Genomic DNA, 22,897 nt, shown 5'->3' with positions numbered 1-22,897 from the left:
AATAAATAGAATTCCTGAGCAGCATTGAAGATGGAGCAAGGAAGAGGGAATACCATAAATTTGCAGTCGTTCTAAGCAACAAGGTTATGTCATTTTTCTCTGGTTAAATTCCAGGGCAAAGAAGGTAGGTGATTGAAGTACCACATTACAGACTTATTGCATAGGTATGAAAAGGGGGCAAGAAAGGTGAGAATGGTGGAAATAATATATCATGAAATCTAAGGTGAATAGAGAAGGAAATAAAACCTAGAGTGCTTTTACAGGAAGAAAAAGAAATGAGGTTAAGGAACTTGATGTTTACCAGCAATAATAAGGAAGTGAATGATTTAGAAGGACAAGTGTAGTGGTCAGGGAGGTGGAAAAGTATTACAGAAGCTAAGGTCTTGAGTATTACTGTGATTGTGAATCACATGGGTGAAATGCAGATGGACATTGGAATTGAGGGCGAGGAATTATGAAATTATAGGGTTGAGGTGGGTTCATCGCACATTTTCATCGTTCAGGATTTTGGCAGGTCGTAGGTAGAGAGAAACACTCTAGGCAAATACTAGAGTCCTCAATGAATATGCCAGTGTGATCAGATCTAGTGGCATCTGAAATGCAGAAAAAGTGATGTTACTACCTGATGCCCTGAATCGCAAAAGATGGGAGATTTACACTAAAGGGTAGAAAGTGTAGGTGACCAGAAGTTGACAGGAGTGAGAGGCATGGTAAAAGTTTTCTTTGGGGTTCTGAAAAAATTCTGGTGTAAAATTGCTTTGATGTAATCTAAAACTCTTAGAGATTTCTGGGCTAGGCTGGTGGAGTCTTAACCCCCATCCCCACCCCCAGTACATAATGAACAGTATTGGGATTTGGAAGATTATTTCCGAATGCCAAACCTTGAATGAAATAATTTATATTTTACCATGTTACTTTTTGTAGGAAACTGAGGGAACTGCACAAAATCACATATCTATAGTGTTTTAATTGTTAGATTCTCTTCAGGAATCCTGGTAACAAAAAAGCCTGAGGCGGGAGGAGAAATCTTCTCAATCCTGGAAATAGACTTTGTTGGAAACTGTTGACTCTGCTTGCCTTTCCAAGTATACCACAAAAAGTATGTCAATAGGGTTTCCCAGGAGTTTGAACCACGTTGGACAAACAAACAAGAGCAAACACTCTAATTCATTTAATATTAAGCAGCAACACAAAGCAATTAAATTTTTGAGTCAAGTAATGAAAACAAAGAAGAAGGTGCATCTCAAAGCTTTATTCCTGTTGTTAGTATTTGGTTTCATGGCATTCTTACTTTGGATATGAGATTAAAGAAGGTTAAGAAGCCCAAAATAAGGGCTAAAAATAAATGATAATTATGGCTAGTTTTGCATAAATAATCAAACTGACCATATTTGGGTAGTCCAGGAATTTCAGTTTTTATATTAACTAATTTTAGGTGCTTTTAATCCCTTTTGTTGTTTTCTTCTAATGGGCAGAAAATAAGTTGTGATTTTATTTTGTACTACACAAACTTCTATAAGGTGATATATAATAGTCAGGTGGATTAATTTTTTAAGCTTTTTTTAGTTGCCTAATAAGCAAGAAGATGTGACAGTTATCACATCTTTAATATTAATATCAGATAGCAGGATATGTAGGTATTGAGTTTATGTTAAATTTTCAATTTTCCTTAGTTTTGATAGAGAATATCTTGTAATTACTTTATTTACGTAGTAAAGCTATATATAATGTTTCATGCAAAGATGTACTTACATGCCATCGGAGTAGTCATTTTTTACCAAAATATTTCCCTCTTTCTGACTTAACACCCCTCCCCCAGTACATAATGAACAATGTTGGAATTAGGAAGGTTTCTGAATGCCAGAACCTGGATGAAATAATTTATATATTACCATGTTACTTTTTGTAGGGAACTGCACATAATCACATATCTATAGTGTCTTAATTGTTATATTCTCTTCAGGGATCCTTCTGGTAACAAAACAAGACAAATCAGCTTTAAGGAAGAAAAGATATGTCATTGATACTGTGAAGAAATGTTGGAAACACAGCCTAGTTGTTAGTGTAGCATTTATAGCTGCTGACATTGACCGGTCTTGATTTATCTTAATGAACATACCTCATAAAGAAAATTATGAGCAAGTAATAGTTTTTCATAATTATAGTAAAATACAGTGGGGTTTTGTTTGTTTTTCTCTAGTTATGTTCATATCAGATAATGAAAGTTTTAATCCTTCATTGTGGGAGGAACAGAGAAAACAGCGGGCTCAAGTGGCATTTGAATGTGATGAAGACAAAGATGAAAGGGAAGCACCTCCTAGAGTGAGTCTATTCTTTTTTCCTTTAAATTTTGAACAGGTCTGCTGATATTTATTGGGTACTATATAGCTAATCTGTGCTATTTTGCCCTCAAGGCACTTGAAATTTTATTAATCCAATACATTTATCATGTGAAAGTATTCGAGAACAATATAAAATTATGCAATTAAAAGCCAAATTTCATAGTGTGTATAAATATAAGAGAAAAACAGATTATTTCCCCCTTTCCTTTCTTTAGTGATTTATTTATATATATTATAGGGATAAAGAACTCTTTGATATGAACATTTTGTTTCTTTGTTAGACTGTGTTGCAGTGATAGAAGTAGCAAATACACATTTCCTAGTTACTTATGGATGTAATTTTTTCCCCTTATATAATAAAACTAACTGAATCCCAGAAAATGATAATTAGATTAACCTTAGAAGTGTGTGGTTCCCAGCACATAAGTCATAATAATCTAGGAATTTTATGTATGTTTGCATAAACATCTAGCTGGAAAACATATATCTGTTTCAAAGCCAAGAGGTGGTGATGTTGGCAATATCCACACCATATATCTCCAAATGGAATATATTTAAGTCTACTAAAAAAAAAGCTTTTAAAACATTGAAATCTGTAACTGTGAAGTTTTCGATTGTCGATAAAACCATACTTTATTGAGTCTAAAATGCTTTCAAAGGCCTATCATCTGTCTTCACAGTTACCCCTATGAGCAATGTAATTAAGATGGATTATAGATTAAATTTTGAGATTGACATTAGAAATATTTATCTGTAGATAACTAATAAGGACCTACTGTATAACACAGGAAACTCTAGTCAGTACTCTTTAATGGCCTATATGGGAAAAGAGGAATCTAAAAAAGAGTGGATATATGTGTATGTATAACTGATTCACTTTGCTGTACACCTGAAACTAACACAACATTGTAAATCAACTATACTCCAATAAAAATGTTTTAAAAAAGAAATATTTATCTGTATTTTAAATTGTGCTTATTTTATTTCTCTAGGAGGGAAATTTAAAGAGATATCCAACACCATACCCAGATGAGCTTAAGAATATGGTTAAAACTGTTCAAACCATTGTCCATAGATTAAAAGATGAAGAGACTAACGAAGACTCTGGCAAAGATTTGAAACCACATGAAGATCAGCAAGTTTTAAATAATGATGTGGGTGTAAAGGTTAGAAAATTCAAAAGCATTGACCAAAACCTGTTTCAGGTTCTTTAAAATTTTTAAATGATAAATGATATAATGGTCCTTTCTGTTTACAAGAAAATGTACTTCCAAACTTAGGGCAGTGTTCTCAAATATCTGAACTAAAAAGCTTTAATAGTGAGCAAACTCCCTAATTGCTATTATTACCACTTCAGTGTGGTTACAGACTGTCCATATGGGCAGGGGAGTGTCAGCGTAGCCTTTGAAAAATCATTGCCTGAACAAAGAATAACATAACAAATGTCAGAAAATTCATTCTTATAGAAATACTTTTTCCCCTGGTAATATTGATTCACTCTACCCAGTTTTAATTTTAAATGTAATTGTTATGACAGACCATTGGCATTTCCTCGGGATGTTTCTGAAACCTACACTAATCCCTAAATTGTGTGTTCTTTAATTGACGCCCCCCCTCCCCCCCTGCCATTGTATCACAGAAACAGAAGTCACTAGAGTTACTATATATTCCACAATGAGCAGGAAAATATCTAGCCATCCTGATTTTGAGCGTGCTGAGCTAAGTGACTCACTCATAAATACCAGCTTTGCAACTTCTAGGATGAAATGTAGCCTCAGCTAAATTGTAAAGTTTAATGTGGCTCGTGGACCTTTGGGACCACCTGTTCCCCAAATGAGCATTTTATCTGTGAGTCCTACAGATTTCCATGTTTGAAGTTTCTTTGGTTTATCCAGAATAGGAAGATACTAAATTACTGTTAAAATTTCATCTGAACTTTAATACAAGAATAGATATAAAGAATGTGAATTCTTTATCTTTTCTTTTACTTAGACTTCAGAAAGTATTACTCCAGTAAGAAGCAAAGCTGATGAAAGAGAAAAGTATATGATAGGAAACTCTATACCGAAGACCAGTGAACCTGAAGCTGAGGTCAGTCCTGGGAATCCGCCAGTGACTGCAAATATGAAAGCCTCTGAGAACTTGAAGCATATTGTTAATCATGATGATGTTTTTGAGGTATGGCTTTATGATTATTCTGGAGTAGTGATAAATGGTAAGAATTTAATATTGTTGCTAACTAAAGATAGGAGAAACTTGATACTGATAGCAGAACATATGCTAATGCATTTGCCATTGAGAAATCTCATAATATTTTCTATACCATTAATTTATCACTTTAAAAATTGGAGTACAGTGGATATAAAATTTTTACTATGTAAATTATGTCTTTTAAAAAAATATTTATTTATTTTGGTTGCACCAGGTCTTAGTTGTGGCATGCACGATCTTTAGTTTTGGCATGCGGACTCCTTCTTAGTTGCGGCATGCAGGTGGGATCTAGTTCCCTGAGGAAGGATTGAACCTGGGCCTCCTGCATTGGGAGTGCGGAGTCTAACCCACTGGACCACCAGGGAAGTCCCTACTATGTAAATCAGATTGTGGCAGTGTTGTTCTAATTCTGTAAAATTCATAATGGCAATTGCTTTTATTTCTGTAACTTAAAAATGAAAAGGTTACATATATACAATGGAATATTACTCAGCCATAAAAAGAAACAAAATTGAGTTATTTGTAGTGAGGTAGATGGACCTAGAGTCTGTCATACAGAGTGAAGTAAGTCAGAAAGAGAAAAACAAATATCGTATGCTAACACATATATATGGAATCTTAAAAAAAAAAAATTGCTTCTGAAGAAGCTAGGGGCAGGACAGGAATAAAGACACAGACATAGAGAATGGACTTGAGGACATGGGGAGGGGGAAGGGTAAGCTGTGACAAAGTGAGAGAGTGGCATGGACATATATACACTACCAAACATAAAATAGATAGCTAGTGGGAAGTAGCCGCATAGCACGGGGAGATCAGCTCGCTGCTTTGTGACCACCTAGAGGGGTGGGATAGGGAGGGTGGGAGGAAGGGAGATGCAAGAGGGAAGAAATATGGGGACATATGTATATGTATAACTGATTCACTTTGTTATACAGCAGAAACTAACACACCATTGTTAATTATACTCCAATAAAGATGTTAAAAAAAATGAAAAGTTGCTGTAGGTGTACTTCAATTATTTGACTTCTTTAGGCATCTATCATTGCTTATGAAGTAATTTTTTTCTTGAATATCTGAGACTTTTTTTTTTTTTTTTGCGGTACGCGGGCCTCTCACTGTTGTGGCCTCTCCCGTTGCGGAGCACAGGCTCCGGACGCACAGGCTCAGCGGCCATGGCTCACGGGCCCAGCCACTCCGCGGCATGTGGGATCTTCCCGGACCAGGGCACGAACCCGTGTCCCCTGCATTGGCAGGCGGACTCTCAACCACTGTGCCACCAGGGAAGCCCCTGAGACTTTTTTTAAAGAGATTCTTCCCGTGGATCAATAAAAACTGTAACTTTTTTTTTAAAAAAAGCTTTATTGAGATATGACTCATACAATTCACTCATTTAAATAAAGGGTGCAGTTCAGTGGTTTTTCAGTTTACTAAAAGTTGTGCAGTCCTCACCACAGTCACTTTTAGAACATTGTCATTACCCCAAGAGAAAGCCGGTACTTCTTAGTTGTCTCCCTATAATTTCTCCATCCCCCCAAGTTTTAGACAACTAGTAATATACTTTATCTGCATCTCTAGATTTGGCTGTCCTTGGCGTTTCATATAAATGTAATCATCTGATATGTGGTCTTTGTAACTGTTTCTTTCACTTAACATAATGTCAAGACTATTCATGTTGTAGCATGAATCAGTACTTCATGCATTTTTTAATATCTGAATAATATTTCATTGTAATCATCCATTATGGACATTTGGGTTATTTCCACATTTTGGCTATAATGAATAAGGCTTCTTTGAATCTTTGTATACAAGTTTTTGTGTGGATATATATTTTCTTTTCTCTTGGGTATATACCTCAGAGTAGAATTGCTAGACTGTATGGTAACTTTATGTTTAACTGCCAGACAGTTTTCCAAAAGTGATTACACCATTTTATATTCCCTTCATACACTGCTGGAGATATTAACTGCTACAGAAATTTAGAAAGAAGATATTTTCTGGCTACGAAGAACCGTGGATGCTTTAAGTGAAGGAAGCATTTAACCTGTATTTTGAAGTGTTTCAATTAGCAGAAATAGGAGAATTGAATGAAATGGAAGGAATAGTGAGAGCAAAAGCATGGTATTTAGAAAATGTAGAAAAGAGCATGTTCCATCCGACTGAATATGTCAGGGGTTATAGTATATGAATAAAATTAGTAAGGTAGGTTGGATCCTGATTCTGAAGCCCTTAATACCTCTGCTAAGAAGTTTGGACTTGATGTTCTACACTGTAGTCTTCAGGGAGCCACTGAAGACTTATTAGCAGAATTATCTACATTAAACATAATCATTGGAGAAAATGCAATATCCAGGGAGAAAGAGTAAGAAAGGAAAGAATATGAGCTAACTGCAGGAAGATTAATTGAGATGAGCAAAGGAAACAGAAAGGTGGGAGGAGATTTAGGAGACGACAGTTCCCAGAAGCCCAGGTATAATATAATTTCATGAAGGAGAAGGCCTGGTCAGCAGTTTAAATGCTGCAGATGTCAAAGATTGAGACAGACCTCCTTGTCCTTTTATCTCATTCTTCACATTCATTCTATCAATCAAGTCCTGTTAATTGCAAAATTTCTGTCAAATTCTTTTTTTCTTTACTATCCATCACTGCCATTGCAGGACAGATGTAGTCTTTTTTTCTTCAGGACTATCAGTATAGCTAGTTTCCTTTCTGCCAGTCTCTTTTTCTTTTCATACATCTTTAATACCAGAGTTACTATTTTAAAAGAATCTGATCTTGTGAGTTCCTGGCTTGTCAGCTTTCAGTAATGACCAATACATACTTAATTGAGTTCATACTCAGAGCATAACCTTTTACTATCCGTTCCAGTCTGCCTTTTCTGTCTCCTGCCACTTAAGTTCCAGCTGCATGGAGCTGACTTGGCATACCTTTTCTTACTTCCATGCTTTCCCCTACTCAGAATGTCGTTTCCCTCTTAACTCACCCTTCAAGACTAAATCCAATTTACATTCTCTCCCTAATCTACTTAGCAGTCTAACTCTGTTGTAGTGCAGTTTGGAACAGGGTTGGCAAACTATGGCCTATGGCCCAAATCCAGCCCACTGCCTGTTTTTGTGTGGCTTGCAAGCTAAGAACAGCTTTTACATTATTGAATGGTTGAATAAAATTCAAAAGAAAGTATTTCGTGAAATGTGAAAAATTAGATGAAATTTAGTTTTACTGGCACACAGCCATGGTAGTTTGTTTACATATTGCCTGTGACTACTCTTGTGCCACAGCAGCAGAATTGGTTGGTTGAAACAAGAGACTGTATGGCTTTCAAAGTGTAAAATATTTACTCTCTGGCCTTCTTACTGAAACAGTTTTCTGACTCCAGTCCATGTCTTATTATGGCACTCTTAAAGCACCTAGAAATCTTAGTATTTTTAATAGAACACCCTTTTAAGAGCTTTTATTTATTTTTATCATATTAACTAGGAATAATTTAACCTGTAGTAGATCTGATTTTATATACACTATATACAGTGTTTAAATTTTTCTATTAATATTTGTTGATGACAAGGTCTTTTTTGTGTGCTAACAGCACTCAATGGTAGATAGTCTGGGACAGTCTACCATTGGAACCCAGTGATACTTGAGGGAATAAATTTGAGGGTTAGGAATAGACTTTTTATTAGAGTACCTTCACTAAACTTGAGTTTTTCGATGGCAGGGATTGTGTTTTATTTACTCATTTTTGTTTCTCTGGCACTTGACATATTACCAGGTACATACCAATCATTAATACAGTTGGATTAAGGACTGCACAGAAAATTATACCTTAGGCACTTTGGTGTACTGTTAATAATTTTCATAGGTTTATAGCCATGTCTTGAAAAATTTAAGTCATATACTAGTTTTATTCACTATTACCTTAAAAAGGTTTTTTTTACCTGTTCTAAGTATTTGTTTCTCTTTGAAGTTCTTATGACTTAATATTTAAAGAAACCAAAATTTATTTTTATAAATATTTTCTCTCTTTTTTCTTTAAATTAGGAATCTGAAGAACTTTCTTCTGATGAAGAGATGAAAATGGCAGAGATGCGACCACCATTAATTGAAACCTCTATTAACCAGCCCAAAGTGGTAGCACTTAGTAATAACAAAAAAGGTTAGGTGTTAAAGGAAAGCACTAAGAATAGAAATTGGCTGAATAAGTTTATACATTTTTTCAAATAAATTTCACTAAATGTCATTATGTTATTTAAAACACTTCTTAGAAACAATGTTTAAAACATGCCTTTCTAAAAGGTCTATTCCTTACCTCTCGTTTTTAAAGAAAAATCTTGATGGATCTTTTCTCTTCCCTCATTTGTGCAAGTTTACTTACATGTCATAGATTTTATAGGCAAATAAGCCTAGATTATGATTCCATCTCTACCACTTATTTGCTGTATGATCTTTGTGCTCCTTAGTTTTGTGTGTGTGTATATTAGACATACAATAAGGCTAATGAAGGGTTTTGTGACTTTCAAATATATCGGATTTGTGCCCTCAGACCTAGCATAGTACCTGATGTATAACAGATGCTGCTTGTTACTTTATCTCTCCCGGTACTTCTTTTTAACATCCCCACCCCCACCCCCACCTGACATGGAATCTCAGACTCTTGGAAAGGAAAGAGAACTTGAAGAGTCTCTATCCCTTCCTTTTATCCTTCCCTCACTCCTCTCCACCAAATGTCTGAACATCTCTACATTATCTACACCAGAGGTTTATCCAGCCTTTACCTTTATGGCATTAATGAAACTTACTATCAGGGTGGCCCTTTGGAGGATAGCTTGGGGTTTCATATTAATAATGGTACTGATATTTGTTACTAATTGTTAATTACTGTGCTAAATAGTATACATGTTATTATCTAACTGTCACAATTGCCCCATGATAAGGAGGTAGAAGAAGAATATGTCTAGGAGAGAACTTAAGTGCCATATAGTTTAACAGTATTTTAAAAATTCAGAATCCAAAACCCAAATACCTTAAAGTTGAAGTTACAGAGCCCCATGTGCTACTGTTTTCAACTGTAAACACAATCCAGACTACTTGAACTGAGATATTTGGAACAGCAAAAAATTCATATAATCACCTATGACTACGTGTCTGTATGTACTATTTCTATGATTTGGCTAGAATTGAGTAAGTTAAAAACAGCCTTTAGGGTTGTAAAGATATTTACAACAATCTTTCTGTTTATATAGTTGTTACAAATCCATCTCACATATTGAGAGTTCACTATTCATATACAATTCTTTGAAATGATTTTAAAAAGTGGAAAACTGACCTTGTGAAAATTTCTGAATTTGTTTGGTGTTTGTTTTTTGGTTGATTGTGCTGCTCATTTTTATTATCAGAATAGATGAAAACAATTCCATACATGTATGAAATAATTTCTACCCCAGAAAAGTTTACCAAGGTTATGAACTGTACTATGTATTTCTTACTATTATGACTGCTTAAAACTAAAGATGTGTGGAAAAGCATATTCACTAAAACTAATTGATGGCCTTAAACATTGTGTGATATCATCTTGTCAGTAGTTTAAACTAAACCAAATTCTGGGTAACTAGCATTGGTCATATTTTTTAAAAAAACTACAGGTATCACTAAAAACAAACTAATTGAAGGTATCACTATTTCTAGATTCTTTAATCTTTTTATGTATTAGGACTGAGTTTTCAGAGGTGAGCCTCTGGTTATCTTCTTAACCATATAATTCTTTACATTATATATTGAACCAGGACAATATAAATGCCATTTGTCATCACTGGAAATTCTTCTTGGCTTTATCAATAGCTTAAGGTTTTTTTGTTTCAGATGATACAAAGGATACAGATTCTTTATCAGATGAAGTTACACACAATAGCAATCAGAATAACAGCAACTGTTCTTCTCCATCTCGGATGTCTGATTCAGTTTCTCTTAATACTGATAGTAGTCAAGATACCTCACTCTGCTCTCCAGTGAAACAAACTCATATTGGTATTAATTCCAAAATCAGGTTTGTGAACATCTTAACAAAATAATTTATTTGTACAATAAATAGACAAATATATATTATTAAAACAAGAGATTTTACAAATTAATATTATAGAAATGGTTCAGGCAGTATATGGTTTCTTCCCCACTTTACTACTAATTATTTAGCTTTTATACATTTCCATTTTAAATCAGTCTTTTAAATGGGGGAGAAAAGATTTAAAATATATTCTAATTCTCCTCATTAAAAAGGTTGAACAGTTTTATAATATTTCTAGGTATTACAACATAAAGAGCCTGTTCGGAATAATTCAAATTAAAAGGGGTATTTTTAGAGTTAGAAATGCAGAGTCACTTTGGGGGTTATCATTAAAGGGTTCAATCAGATATTTCTGATTAGTGCTGTATTTTTCGTTTAGAGTTAAATTTGTAGGTCAAACTCACTGAAAGAAGATTTACTTCCTACAGGCTTGAATTTGGGTGAATTTTTTTTTTTTTTTTGCGTTACGTGGGCCTCTCACTGTTGTGGCCTCTCCCGTTGCGGAGCACAGGCTCCGGACGCGCAGGCGCAGCGGCCATGGCTCACGGGCCCAGCTGCTCCGCGGCATGTGGGATCTTCCCGGACCGGGGCACGAACCCGGGTCCCCTGCATCGGCAGGCGGACTCTCAACCACTGCGCCACCAGGGAAGCCCTGGGTGAATTTTAAAAGAAATTTATTACTAGGGTTCTCAAGAAGTGTTGTTATCAAAGTGAGACTATACCATTTTACTTTCATTTTGTTGTATCAGCTAGAGTGCTTAATAGAAAGATTTGGGTTACTACTGAATCTAAAGCTTATTGTATGGATATTGTTAACTAATTTTTAGAGTTAAATAGTTCTTAAATTCCAGGCATATTTAAGTCAAATTTTTCTATGCATTGATTTGCATTGCTTTAAAAGAAAGATGAATTTTATGTCTCAAATTGAGCTTAACTATTATGTAGTTGTAGTTATGATTAATCATTTATATCTATCTTCTGAATTTGAGGCTAAGATCAGTATGGTAAAATATTAATTTTAAAACCTCTTAGAGGTTAAGATAATGATTAATTTGTCAAATAGTAAAATTTTACTGATATTGTTGGGGAAGTAGTTTAGTCTAAGTCATGTTTTTTGTAATGAAATAAAGACTAAGAAAGGGATATAGCCACACCTTTTTTGTTGTATTTCTAGTAATATTTTTTGTTACCTAATGGGAAGATCAGTATTAAAGAATTTGTTGAAACGTAACTTGAATATTTACAAAGAGGACACAAATATGTTTTCATATCACCAAATAGAAATAAAATATCTTCTATAATTTTGGAATGGTACATTTTATAAATATTTGCCAAATACAGTGTAGTCACAGAAAAATGATTAGATTTAGTTTCTCTTTTGATCTTTCTTCATATTTTGTAGATCTTTGAGTGCTTGTTTAGTTCTTTGTATAATTTCCTTATATATATTTGAATCTAATAATACCTACTTAGTTAATATGATTAACTGATCAATAATGTGAGGTTTCAGAACTATTTGTATAAATATTCTGTGCTTTTTACTTAACTATTCAACTTACTGGCCTTTCCTCCATGTATGTGCCCATCTTTCAAGCATTTCATGTTTTAACACAGTCATGAAAAGATGCAGAAGTAGAAGAGAATTATTTCATTACATAATCACATTTTTCTTCATTGTTTAGCTCTATTAAACTATTGTGATAGATTGATGATATTGATGAAAATTAATCTTATCTATGAATTTTAATTAGTATGCTTTACCTTGTCTCCATTTAATATAAATCTATATTATTTGACTGTTAAAATAATATTTTTAAATTACATGCTTGATAATAAAGGCCTTTTATCTGTAACTCCCATCAATGCTCTTATCTTTATGTACCTACACATTAATTAATTAGTTGTTAATGTTCCCCATTACTAAGAAAACTGGGCTTTATGATGTTTGTGATAAAATTTTCTTTGTTTTAGGCAAGAAGATGAAAATTTTAACAGCCTTTTACAAAACGGAGATATTTTAAATCATTCAACAGAGGAAAAAACCGAGGTTCCTGATAAGAAAGATTTTAACTTACCTGAATATGATTTGAATATTGAAGAGCGATTAGTTCTTATTGAAAAAGGTGTTGACTCAACAGCCACATCTAATGAATCTCACAAATTAGACCATATCAATATGAATCTTAATAAACTTGTAACTAATGATACATTTCAACCAGAGATAGTGGAAAGATCAAAGACAGAGGATACAGTGCTTGAAACAGGCTTTTTAAGCAATAATGCTAAAGGAGAGGCTGAGCACTTGGATAATGGAAACAAGTATCCTACTCTTGAATGCATAAATAAGGTAAATGGACGTTCTGAGGGAACTCCACAGTCTCCTAGGAGGACTGAACCACATGACACCAGTTCTTCTGTTGATGCGGGTCTTTCCAAAAGCACTGAAGATCTCTCCCCTCAGAGAAGTGGGCCAATTGGATCTGTTGTGAAATCTCATAGCATAACTAATATGGAGACTGGCGGGCTAAAAATCTATGACATACTTAGTGATAATGGACCTCAGCAGCCAAGTGCAACAGTTAAAGTAACATCTACTATTGATGGAAAAAACATAGTCAGGAGCAAGTCAGCTACGCTTTTGTATGATCAACCATTGCAAGTATTTACTGGTTCTTCTTCATCTTCTGATTTAATAGCAGGTACAAAGGCAGTTTTCAAGTTTGATTCAAATTATAATCCTGAAGAACCAAATATAATAAGAGGCTCCACAACAAGTGGCCCACAGTCCACGCCTCAAATATATGGTCCTCCACAGTATAATATCCAGTACAGTAGCAGTGCTACAGTCAAGGACACTTTGTGGCACTCCAAACAAAATCCCCAAGTAGACCATGTCAATTTGCCTCTGCAGCGCTTTCCTAGATCAGAGAGTACAGAAAATCACAGTTATGCTAAACATTCTGCCAATATGAATTTCTCTAATCATAACAATGTTCGAGCTAATACTGGATACCATTTACATCAGAGACTTGGTCCAGGAAGACATGGGGAAATGTGGGCCATCTCACCAAATGACCGACTCATTCCTGGAGCATCGCGAACTACGATTCAGCGACAGAGTAGTGTATCCTCTACAGCCTCTGTAAATCTTGGTGAGCCAGGTCCCACGAGGCGGGCCCAAGTTCCTGAAGGAGATTATTTATCATACAGAGAGTTACATTCAGTGGGAAGAACTCCTCCAATAATGTCAGGATCACAGAGACCTCTTTCTGCACGAACATACAGCATTGATGGTCCAAATGCATCAAGGCCTCAGAGTGCTCGACCCTCTGTTAGTGAAATACCAGAGAGAACTATGTCAGTTAGTGATTTCAATTATTCACGGACTAGTCCTTCAAAAAGACCAAATGCAAGGGTTGGTTCTGAACATTCATTATTAGATCCTCCAGGAAAAAGTAAAGTTCCTCACGATTGGCGAGAACAAGTACTACGACACATTGAGGCCAAAAAGTTAGAAAAGGTAATTAAACATGAATTTTTCAATCTCCTATTTATGAATTTACTAATTTTCCTTTAAAATATTTGGCAGTCTTTGTTAATGAAACAAGATACTCTGAATTATTGAATATATACCTATATTCTAGAAGTTTTTCCTTGGTAGTGAGATTAGAGGTCCAAGTTTAGACTTAGCCAGTCTCAAAACAGTTGAGATGTCAATATAAACTTCTTTCCCTTCTCTTACTCCTTAGTGTTTTCTAATGGGCTTACCTTCATTTTATATATTTAGGTGTGTATCTTGTTTAGATTGTGTCATACTACAAATAATACACATATGTACATGTTTACCTCTTATTTTCTGGCTTCCTGCTCTATTAATAATTAATTATGTAAATATGTTTACAGAAATAGCAATTTACCATATAGTTAACAGAATAACAAGAAATGTATTGTAAATGTATATCTTTCACCTAAGATTTTTTTCCCCAGTTCATGTTGTATGACTAACACTGTCACTGACTCAGATGGCTTCTGGCATGGCATTTACTCTTGACTTTCCTGAATTGCATTTCTGACCTATTTGAACTCAGGTGTCTGTGGCTCTAGTGTAGTATAATGTAGTTTGGAAATAAGCTCATGTTCAGTTTATAACCTTATGTATAGATATTCCTTTTTTGACAGGAGATAAAATTTTTTTAAATTATGCTTAAAACTGATACTTTGGGGCAGTTCCATGGCCCAAGTATATAAGGCATATTCGTTCTTCAAGATTTAGCTTCATATCTCTCAGTGGATTTTACCCAAGGATTATTTTAACTTTGTTTATTGATATAAGATATTTTTAAAAACAGCTGAGCGTATACAACCTCAGTTAATCATTATTTTTAAAAATTCTTTAAGTTTTTCAGAAATCAGTGTCTAAAATGTGATTAATACCTTATGTCAATTCACATTGAACCTCTGTAATTGTTAGCTCTTTTTAATTCTGTTCTTAGCTTTAAATAGCTGAGCATCTATAGCATTAGGCGACTTTGTTGTCAGCTCTCCATTTTGTTTCGGCTGTAATTCTCTACATACTGTTGAGGCTCTTTAAATTTGTGTGCCTTATCTATGGAATTTGGAAAATTCTTAAGCAAACGGTAACATAACTTTTATAAACAAATTTCTGGTGATGGTGTGGAACTGGATTTGAGGAGGAAGAGGCTATAGTCAAATTGATTGAGTTATGAGGCTGTCTAATGGTCCAGAAAATAAATGGAATGAAAAATATATCAGTGGAATTGAGGCAAAGGAACAAATTCAAGAGGCAATTCTGAAATAGATTATAAGAGTTTACTTCTGATGGGAATATTCCTGTAATCATTCATTGAGGAAAAGGGATTAAGCTTGAGATTGGTACCTTGAATAACTGTTTTTTGGGACTGCTGTTAACTGGATATTGAAGAGGAATAGCAGGTTTGGAGGAAGAGATGAGTTTGGTTATCATTATATTTTTAGTTGGCATCTCAGATGGCTATTCTCCACTACCTTCCTGTCTGACACAGACACACCTGGACTTTAGTAAATAGGAAGCAAGTAGCAGCCATCTCATTGTTCACTGTATCTCTCTAAATTCTAAACCTCATGTTTAGAATTTACTGTATGATTGCTTAGAGAATGCATGACAGTAGTTTCCCTGTTGTGCTCACTGGTAATTTATAGGTGAGAATCAATTCAGTGAAATTAGGAAAAGCCGTTTGAGGACACACGGCAACAAGATTTAGACTGTGATGGAAGATCTCTATTTGATCCTCTGCATCTCCTCTTCTCTCCCTTAAACATAATTCTAATGGTGTGGTAGACATTTGAAAATTTTCCTCAGGGGATTTCACAATGCCTGCCCTACCTCTAGAGGAAAAGTTGCTACTTTGCCCAGCTGAGGAGTTTAGTAGTAACACAGAAAGAAATAAGTTATTGAAGCTTACTTGGTTTTTTTTAACCTTGTAGTAGTAACCCCTCCTTCCCAACCGCTGCAGCAAACTGTACCTGGAACACAAATGTATAAAATAAATCCCGCCTCAGAAATCTCAAGACTTATTTAATTAAACTAATCAACAGAGATTGAAAAGGAATAAAAATTTATTTCAAAATTAAAATTATTTCTAATATATCAGCATTTGCCAATATTCCTTATTATATTAAAAACTGATAAGCACTCAACCAGAATATGATTAACAAAACATGATGATTTCCATGTTCACTTGCTATTATACAGCTATTAGCATGTAGTGAAAAACAGTGCCCAGGACGTTTGCCCAGCACTTAATTGAGCTTTGCACAATGTGTTGATGTGTTGTGACAGAGTGCAGTTTTATGTGGCTGTCTCTGTACAAGCCTGAATTCAAAGTCAGACCTATTCCAAACTTTAGCCTTCTTAATCAGTGAAATATTTACAAAAACCTCATGTATGTTCAAAGATGACAGCAAAGGCTTTGTTCCAAGATCAACATATTATTAAAAAGGGTCAATCAGACCACTCAAGTTGACACGTTAAAACTGTGTGTAACATGTGAGGGTGTGTTGCTGAAATGTTTCTCTGTGTGTGTGGTTATGTGTATAATTTATTTTTACATTCTAATGAGGTGTTTGGGGAACCTCTGAACTGCCTCTGCCAAATTCTTATTCTTTGTGAGATGGTTTGGGAAAGTACAGGCCTGGTCTGTTAAATTCGGCTTTTTCTTTAGTCTTTACTTCAGAATCCACAAAATAACTAAATGTGTACATTGTAATTTTACAGATTCTTTTCATTCTGGAATGTCATGTTAATGTTTCTTGGTATTAGAGATCAACTTCATAATCTGGAGAAAATCTGTATTTTCTAAGAGTAATATAGAAATGCTTATTATATATGTCATAACATATATATAAATGCTTGTAAATGTCATAACGAGTATTTGTGGATTTGTGCATTTCTTACTAGTAAGTCATGCCCAAAATATGGTTTCTCTCGGTTTGACCATCAGACCCTTAAAGTTTAGGGACATGACTAAAAGCATCCACGTGTGAAAGAACAGTAGTTAACTCTGGGAATAAGCAAGCAGGAACAGTGAGAATCAGGCAGTGCTTTTATTGAAGTACATTTCTCAGGCAGCTCTGGGATTGGCAATTAGGCATTTATAGTAAACTCAGTTGTGGAAGGATTCCATCAGTGAAACTTGAAGGGTTCTTCAAGTTTAAGCAGCAAAGCCACTACTAACTACTAAAATATAATAATCTTTAATATCTATCTATTTGAATGGGAAAAAAAGTTTTACATGTGCATTTTCTAGATTTATTGAAATTTTTTTCCTGGTAATTGTAAAGCAGTAGGAGTCTTAAATGTTATATCCTAAAATTCTGTGTGTATGTTAAACTTTTCTCTGATGTTAAGACATTTTCCTAAATGTGGAAGATAATTTTTATTAGAAATTGCAATAGCCAAGAGCCAGATATATTTTTTGCAAATATATTTTGTGCTGTATTATGTATGTCTAAACTCTCCATTTACTTAATAAGACAGAATTAATTTCTATAAAATGAAGCAGACTCTCTAGAAACCCATTTTGACCTAGAAATAACTGAATGTTGGTAAAGTTTGTCTTTATAAAGAAACTAGTTTGTGTTCTGTGTGTAACTATATACGTACAGGTATATCTGGGTATAACATCAATTCCTATCTTCTGACAACCTTCTAATAAAATATGTCAGGAGTAAAAGAAATAATCGCATTATAAAAGCAGCTGTATGTTTGCACTTTCTTTTTTGGTGTTTAAACATGTGAATGGTTGGGTTTACATATAATTTATGTGTGTACTTGTATGTTTTCATGTAAATATATGGTAAATAGTGCCAATTTCTTTCAGTGGCACTGAAAATTCAGTGTTGCCTGATATTTCTGCGTGGTATTGGGGTTACTTGTATATATGTCTATGTACATAACATGTCTTGTGAATTTTGCATGCTACACTAATCTCTGTTAAATCTATCCCCTCTTTATTCAGAGCATGCTGTCAAGGTCCTTTAATTCCAATTTTACTGCTGTAAGCCACTGTCACTATGGCAGCTCTAGGGATCTGCATGGCAGCCAAGGCAGTCTTGCCTTGAGTGTTGCAGACGGAAGAGATTCTGGTGGGCACATTTTTCGAGTGAGTACCTGTAGTAGATCAGTACCTTTAGTACATAGAAGAGGAAGAAACCCCACATTTTGATGTTTTAACAATTCTAGAAAATAAATTTGTGCTGTGGGTTAAATATCTTGTTTACCTCCCAGTTCTTCCATGGCTTAGTTCTAAAACTCTGCAAAGCTGATTTAGTTTTTATCTCCTACGTTTCTGTGGTCATAACTAAGGATGTAGTCAGCTCTTATATAAAAAGGGGTGAGCGATAGGAATCTAAGAGGTTTTTTAAAAAATTATTTTTCTTTGCAGTGCTTTCTCTTAAAATTAGCTTCCTTTCCCTAACTCAAGGTTTTAAGGCTATGCCATGTGTAATACACAGAGGGGTTGTGGGAAAGAATAATTTTCACTTTAGTGATTGAGGGTTGGCAAATAAATACTTGGAACTAAGTTTAATCATAATTTGCAGAATATGATTAAATGTGAGCCTGGAGAAATTGCATTAAGTACCAGTGAAAAGGCAAAACCCAAATCCATTATTACCCACATAATCGTTAGTGGGGAAGAAGAAAGGTTTATTCTTTTAATGAAAGTTAAGGGTAGGGGATAAGAATGACAGAAACGGAGAAAGAACAGAAAAACTCTGTGTGGCTGTTTTAAGATTTTTCTTTCCGTGACAACTTGAGGTGGTAGCATGGCCTCTAAGTAAATGTTTCCTCTGCCCCTCTTCCTCCATCCTGAAAAGATCTTTCTCCCGTTGTAAAGCTGCCTTCTCTCCCCCATAATTTTATTTCCATAGTGACCCTGCTTCTGGGTCCTTTGCTTTTTCCTGAGTATCTCCTTCCCCACCACCCCCAATCTCCTCCTACTTTTTAATATACTCCTGGCTTAACTCTGTCCTAGGATAGGAGCAGTATCCTCGATTCACTTTGTTCTGGCTGGGCCTCACCCATCTTGCTTTGCCTTCTGTCACCTGCCACCACCTGGTTTCTGTGTTACATAATAGTGGCAACAATCGTTTTGTAACTTAGCAGTTTGAAACAGAGAGGAGATGATGGCAAGTAAGCCCTGCATTTCTGGCACTCATTCCAGCTGAAGCCATGGGGTAAAGACCGGGGGCTTTTATTAACTCAGGGATAATCTTTATAGTCATGTGGAACAATTGTTCTTTACGAATTCTTGAACAGTAGTATCTTTTGCTTGTTTTTATTCAAGTCAGAGTCTTTGAGTCTGTTGCGTTTATTAACTTTTTCATCCATAATGCACTTGTTCATTTAAAGACATAGTCGTACATTCACGCTTGAGTTTAAACTTCAAGCTGTGAGCTGAGTTGATTATTATGCATTCTGAAAGCACATCTCAAAAATGGAAAAGGAAAATAAAGTAATATTCATTGTATAAATAAACAAAATTAGATCAAACTTCATCTAAAAATGCTAAGCCATGGTTTGAACTAGCAACAAACTGCACATGATAGCTTTGTTGCAGATATGGTTCCTAAGACTAAATTATAAACCCTTAGATTTACATGTATCCTATGGCATATCATAATGAACTGGATTTCAGATTATTTTTCAACATGATGATACAGTTTGCGTATATGTGTTGCCAGCCATACACTGTTTTGAAGGTAACAGTACTGCTATTTATCACAGTCTCTGTAGTTTTCTAAAATATAGCTAGGTGTGTTTAGAACTAAATTAAGATGAAAAATAAGCATCTTGCTTCCCAGCATATTTATAAGAAATATTCAGAGATAATGAGATTGAGTCTGTTTTTTCTCTAAAGGTATCAGTGAGATAAACTATAATGTAAGGATGTTATTTGATATATAAAAATATGAACTCTAATTAATAAAATTTAAAAGCATTTCATCAGAGCAGTGCTTTTGAAAATACTGAGCTAATATTAGTATGATACAATTAGGCTAAAGCAAGTTTTCTAAGACTGTATGTTTATTGATATTGCTCATCGTTAATAAGGAAATCCTGGGTGATACTGTGCTGTTAAAAAAAAAACAGCAGTTAATTTTTTTACCAAAAAACTTTTTGCTGTGCTCAACAGGAGTGCATATATTTTAGTTTCTCTTAAAATTTGGGACTCTTAACTTGGATTAATAACTAAATTTATTGCTCAAAGTGTTAAAAGTTAGGTATTAGTGTAAATAAAACTAAAAGTATTATAAAGGAATATCTTAACAGTATATGTTCATATGTACTTTTCACACATAAGAACAAACATTTTGCCATGTAACTTTGAAAGACTGTTAAAGGTACTAATATTTTTTCCAGTTTTATTGTGATATAACTGATATATAACATTATATTAGTTCAAGGTATACATAATGATGGTTTGATATATGTATGTATTACAAAGTGATTACCACAATAATAAATAAATATAGTTAACACCCATTATAAAGGTGCTAATATCGATGGTAGTTATGATGGTAATGTTTGATTTGGTTCTTCATCTTTCCATTGTCTAGCAGTATCTCCTCTCAAGTGTCATCATCATTTTGGTTTCACATCTTAAAGATCATTATTTGTTTATTTTTTATTTCCCCCTCATTTGAAGCATCCCCAGACATCCTGTGCAGGAGATCCTTGTCAAGATGATATATTCATTTCAGGACAGCAGAACTACCCGTCAGCTACACTTAGTCACAAAGATGTTCTTCCAGACAGCTTGATGAAAGTAGGTGCTCAGGGAATGAAGTAGTATCTGTGAGCTTATTGTGTTTTACAGCTTTTGAACTAAGAAATATCATGTATGCTTTAACGCTGAAAATGCTTTTTAGAGGACCTTCACCTCTTGATTAGTAAGGGGTTTTTTTAAATAATTGAGAAATATGAAATAAAATTTCACTCTGCTGTTTCTTAGTTTATTCCATGATTTCTTCCACACTGAAGAATCATTTTGTTATTTTTGGATTTCTGTAGTATCTCCTACTTTTTGGCATTCCTGATAGTAAAACTGTTTGGAGAGTTAAATATGAACCTGTCTTAAATTCTTCATTGGAGGATGAAGGCATTTTAACATACTTTAAATGTAATTAGAAATCACCTTGAAAGACTTTTGTATATGGTAGAATAGATGATGGTTGTATTCTTACTACTTTTATAACTAAAGCATCACTCATTTAGAGAGTTTACTTTTTTGTCACCAATGCTGGATAGATAATTCTTTTCTTTAGTATTTTCCTCAGCTGTTCTTCATCTTAACTAAGCCCATATCCCTAGTGTAACCAGTTATAATTGTGAAGCATAGTTATGTATTATATAAACTTCTACATTGTTCTTGAGAGTAGGAATCCAGCCATGTAAGTTTGTACGTATTTATTTATTTTACCCTTTTTTTGTTGTTTTTCTTTTAATTGCTGTCGAGTTTCTTTTTCTGCTATCCAATTTCTTTTTTCTTTCTAATATCCATTTTCTGGTTTGGGTTACTGAGTTTGTTTTATGTTTTTTATTCTCCTGAGTTATCTGCTAATCATAGCTTAGTATATTCCATGGCTATGTTTAACACTGATGTAGAATGTGTTCTACACATTCAGGTATGTCCAATTTCTAGGTGTCAGGGAGTCTTAAGAATGGGTCAGAAGTAGTTATTGTCTGGAGTATTCTCCCCAGGAGAAAGGTATTAAATCTGCATGTAGGAATAAATTGTGCTAACATGAAGAAAAGTAAGTGCTGTCTACAGAGTTATGCAAAAATAATAAAATAATTGCACAACTATTTAAGTACTCCTCGGAGGATTAATTGCTTCAAATCTACAGTGATCAAGTGGGAAACAACCACAATATTTTAAAAAAAGAGATAATATAGCACCTCTTCTCTCCAACCAACATAAAATTTGTGAGCGAATATCTTTGTGCCCTGTCATGAAACACTCATGTATATTCCCAGGCCTCAGAATTAACTAAGTTCTCAAGTATAATACAGTGAAAAAGAGAACTTTTTTTTAAAGTAAAAATATTATTCACCAAAACCAAACTTTGTATTCCTCAGCAAGATGAACATAAGAAGATAATACATAGTTCTGAAACTATTGCCATAATGTTTTCCCAAACTTTTCTACTTTGGATAATTTTAGGGAAATGGGACTCAAATCATCACAGTTTTTCTCTAATTTCCTTGTGGGTTAATAGTTAACAATGAAGTTTTAAATGACTGAATCGCTTAAATGTACTTATTTCTTCTTCTACACAAAAATTTCTTTATATGCAAATATTTGTAATGTAAATATGACCTCTTATTTTTCAGATAGATTCCTCACATTAACAGAAGTAAGCTATTATCACATTTCCATAAAGGTTATTTTTAAATCTAAAAAACAAGAGACTTTAAGACAAAGATATTTCTTTAACAGTAACAGAATAATCTGGAGTTTTTGTTTAGCTTGTGAAAAGCAAAATAAAATGTCATGGTTTAATTTTTGTGGTTAACATTCTATGGAATTAATACTTAGAGAGTTTAAAAATTCCTAACTTGATACACACACACACACACACACACACACGGAATAAATCAATTTTCTACTGCATAGCTAGATTGGCTTTTTAATTCTGGAGAGGAAGGAATAGAGGTAGAAGAATATACTCAGATTATGAAAAACTTCTACCACAAAACTACTTATACTTTCATTCTGAAGAAAAGCAT

At 34.2% G+C, this 22,897-nt stretch overlaps 1 protein-coding gene across 10 annotated transcripts in view; it reads left to right on the top strand.

The window, feature by feature from the left end:
* The window catches only part of ERBIN (erbb2 interacting protein), a 109,797-nt gene that overhangs the window by 81,633 nt on the left and 5,267 nt on the right, over nucleotides 1-22,897 (top strand). For 3 of the 10 annotated variants that reach the window (XM_024753115.1, XM_024753113.1, XM_024753111.1), the window contains exons 16-21: nucleotides 2,201-2,322; nucleotides 3,335-3,508; nucleotides 4,335-4,520; nucleotides 8,586-8,700; nucleotides 10,404-10,587; nucleotides 12,577-14,125. In XM_024753115.1, the coding sequence (XP_024608883.1) occupies nucleotides 2,201-2,322; nucleotides 3,335-3,508; nucleotides 4,335-4,520; nucleotides 8,586-8,700; nucleotides 10,404-10,587; nucleotides 12,577-14,125 (2,330 nt within the window). Of the gene's footprint in view, nucleotides 1-2,200; nucleotides 2,323-3,334; nucleotides 3,509-4,334; nucleotides 4,521-8,585; nucleotides 8,701-10,403; nucleotides 10,588-12,576; nucleotides 14,126-18,122; nucleotides 18,267-20,813; nucleotides 20,934-22,897 lie in introns of all 10 variants that reach the window. The other 7 variants (XM_024753107.1, XM_024753105.1, XM_024753110.1 and 4 more) reach the window with 5 other exon arrangements.

Source organism: Neophocaena asiaeorientalis, unplaced genomic scaffold (assembly GCF_003031525.2).
Source record: "Neophocaena asiaeorientalis asiaeorientalis breed wild unplaced genomic scaffold, Neophocaena_asiaeorientalis_V1.1 scaffold399, whole genome shotgun sequence".
Classification (NCBI taxonomy): domain Eukaryota; kingdom Metazoa; phylum Chordata; class Mammalia; order Artiodactyla; family Phocoenidae; genus Neophocaena; species Neophocaena asiaeorientalis.
The sequence above is the reverse complement of the archived record's forward strand: the minus strand, read 5'-3'. Positions and strand labels throughout refer to the sequence as shown.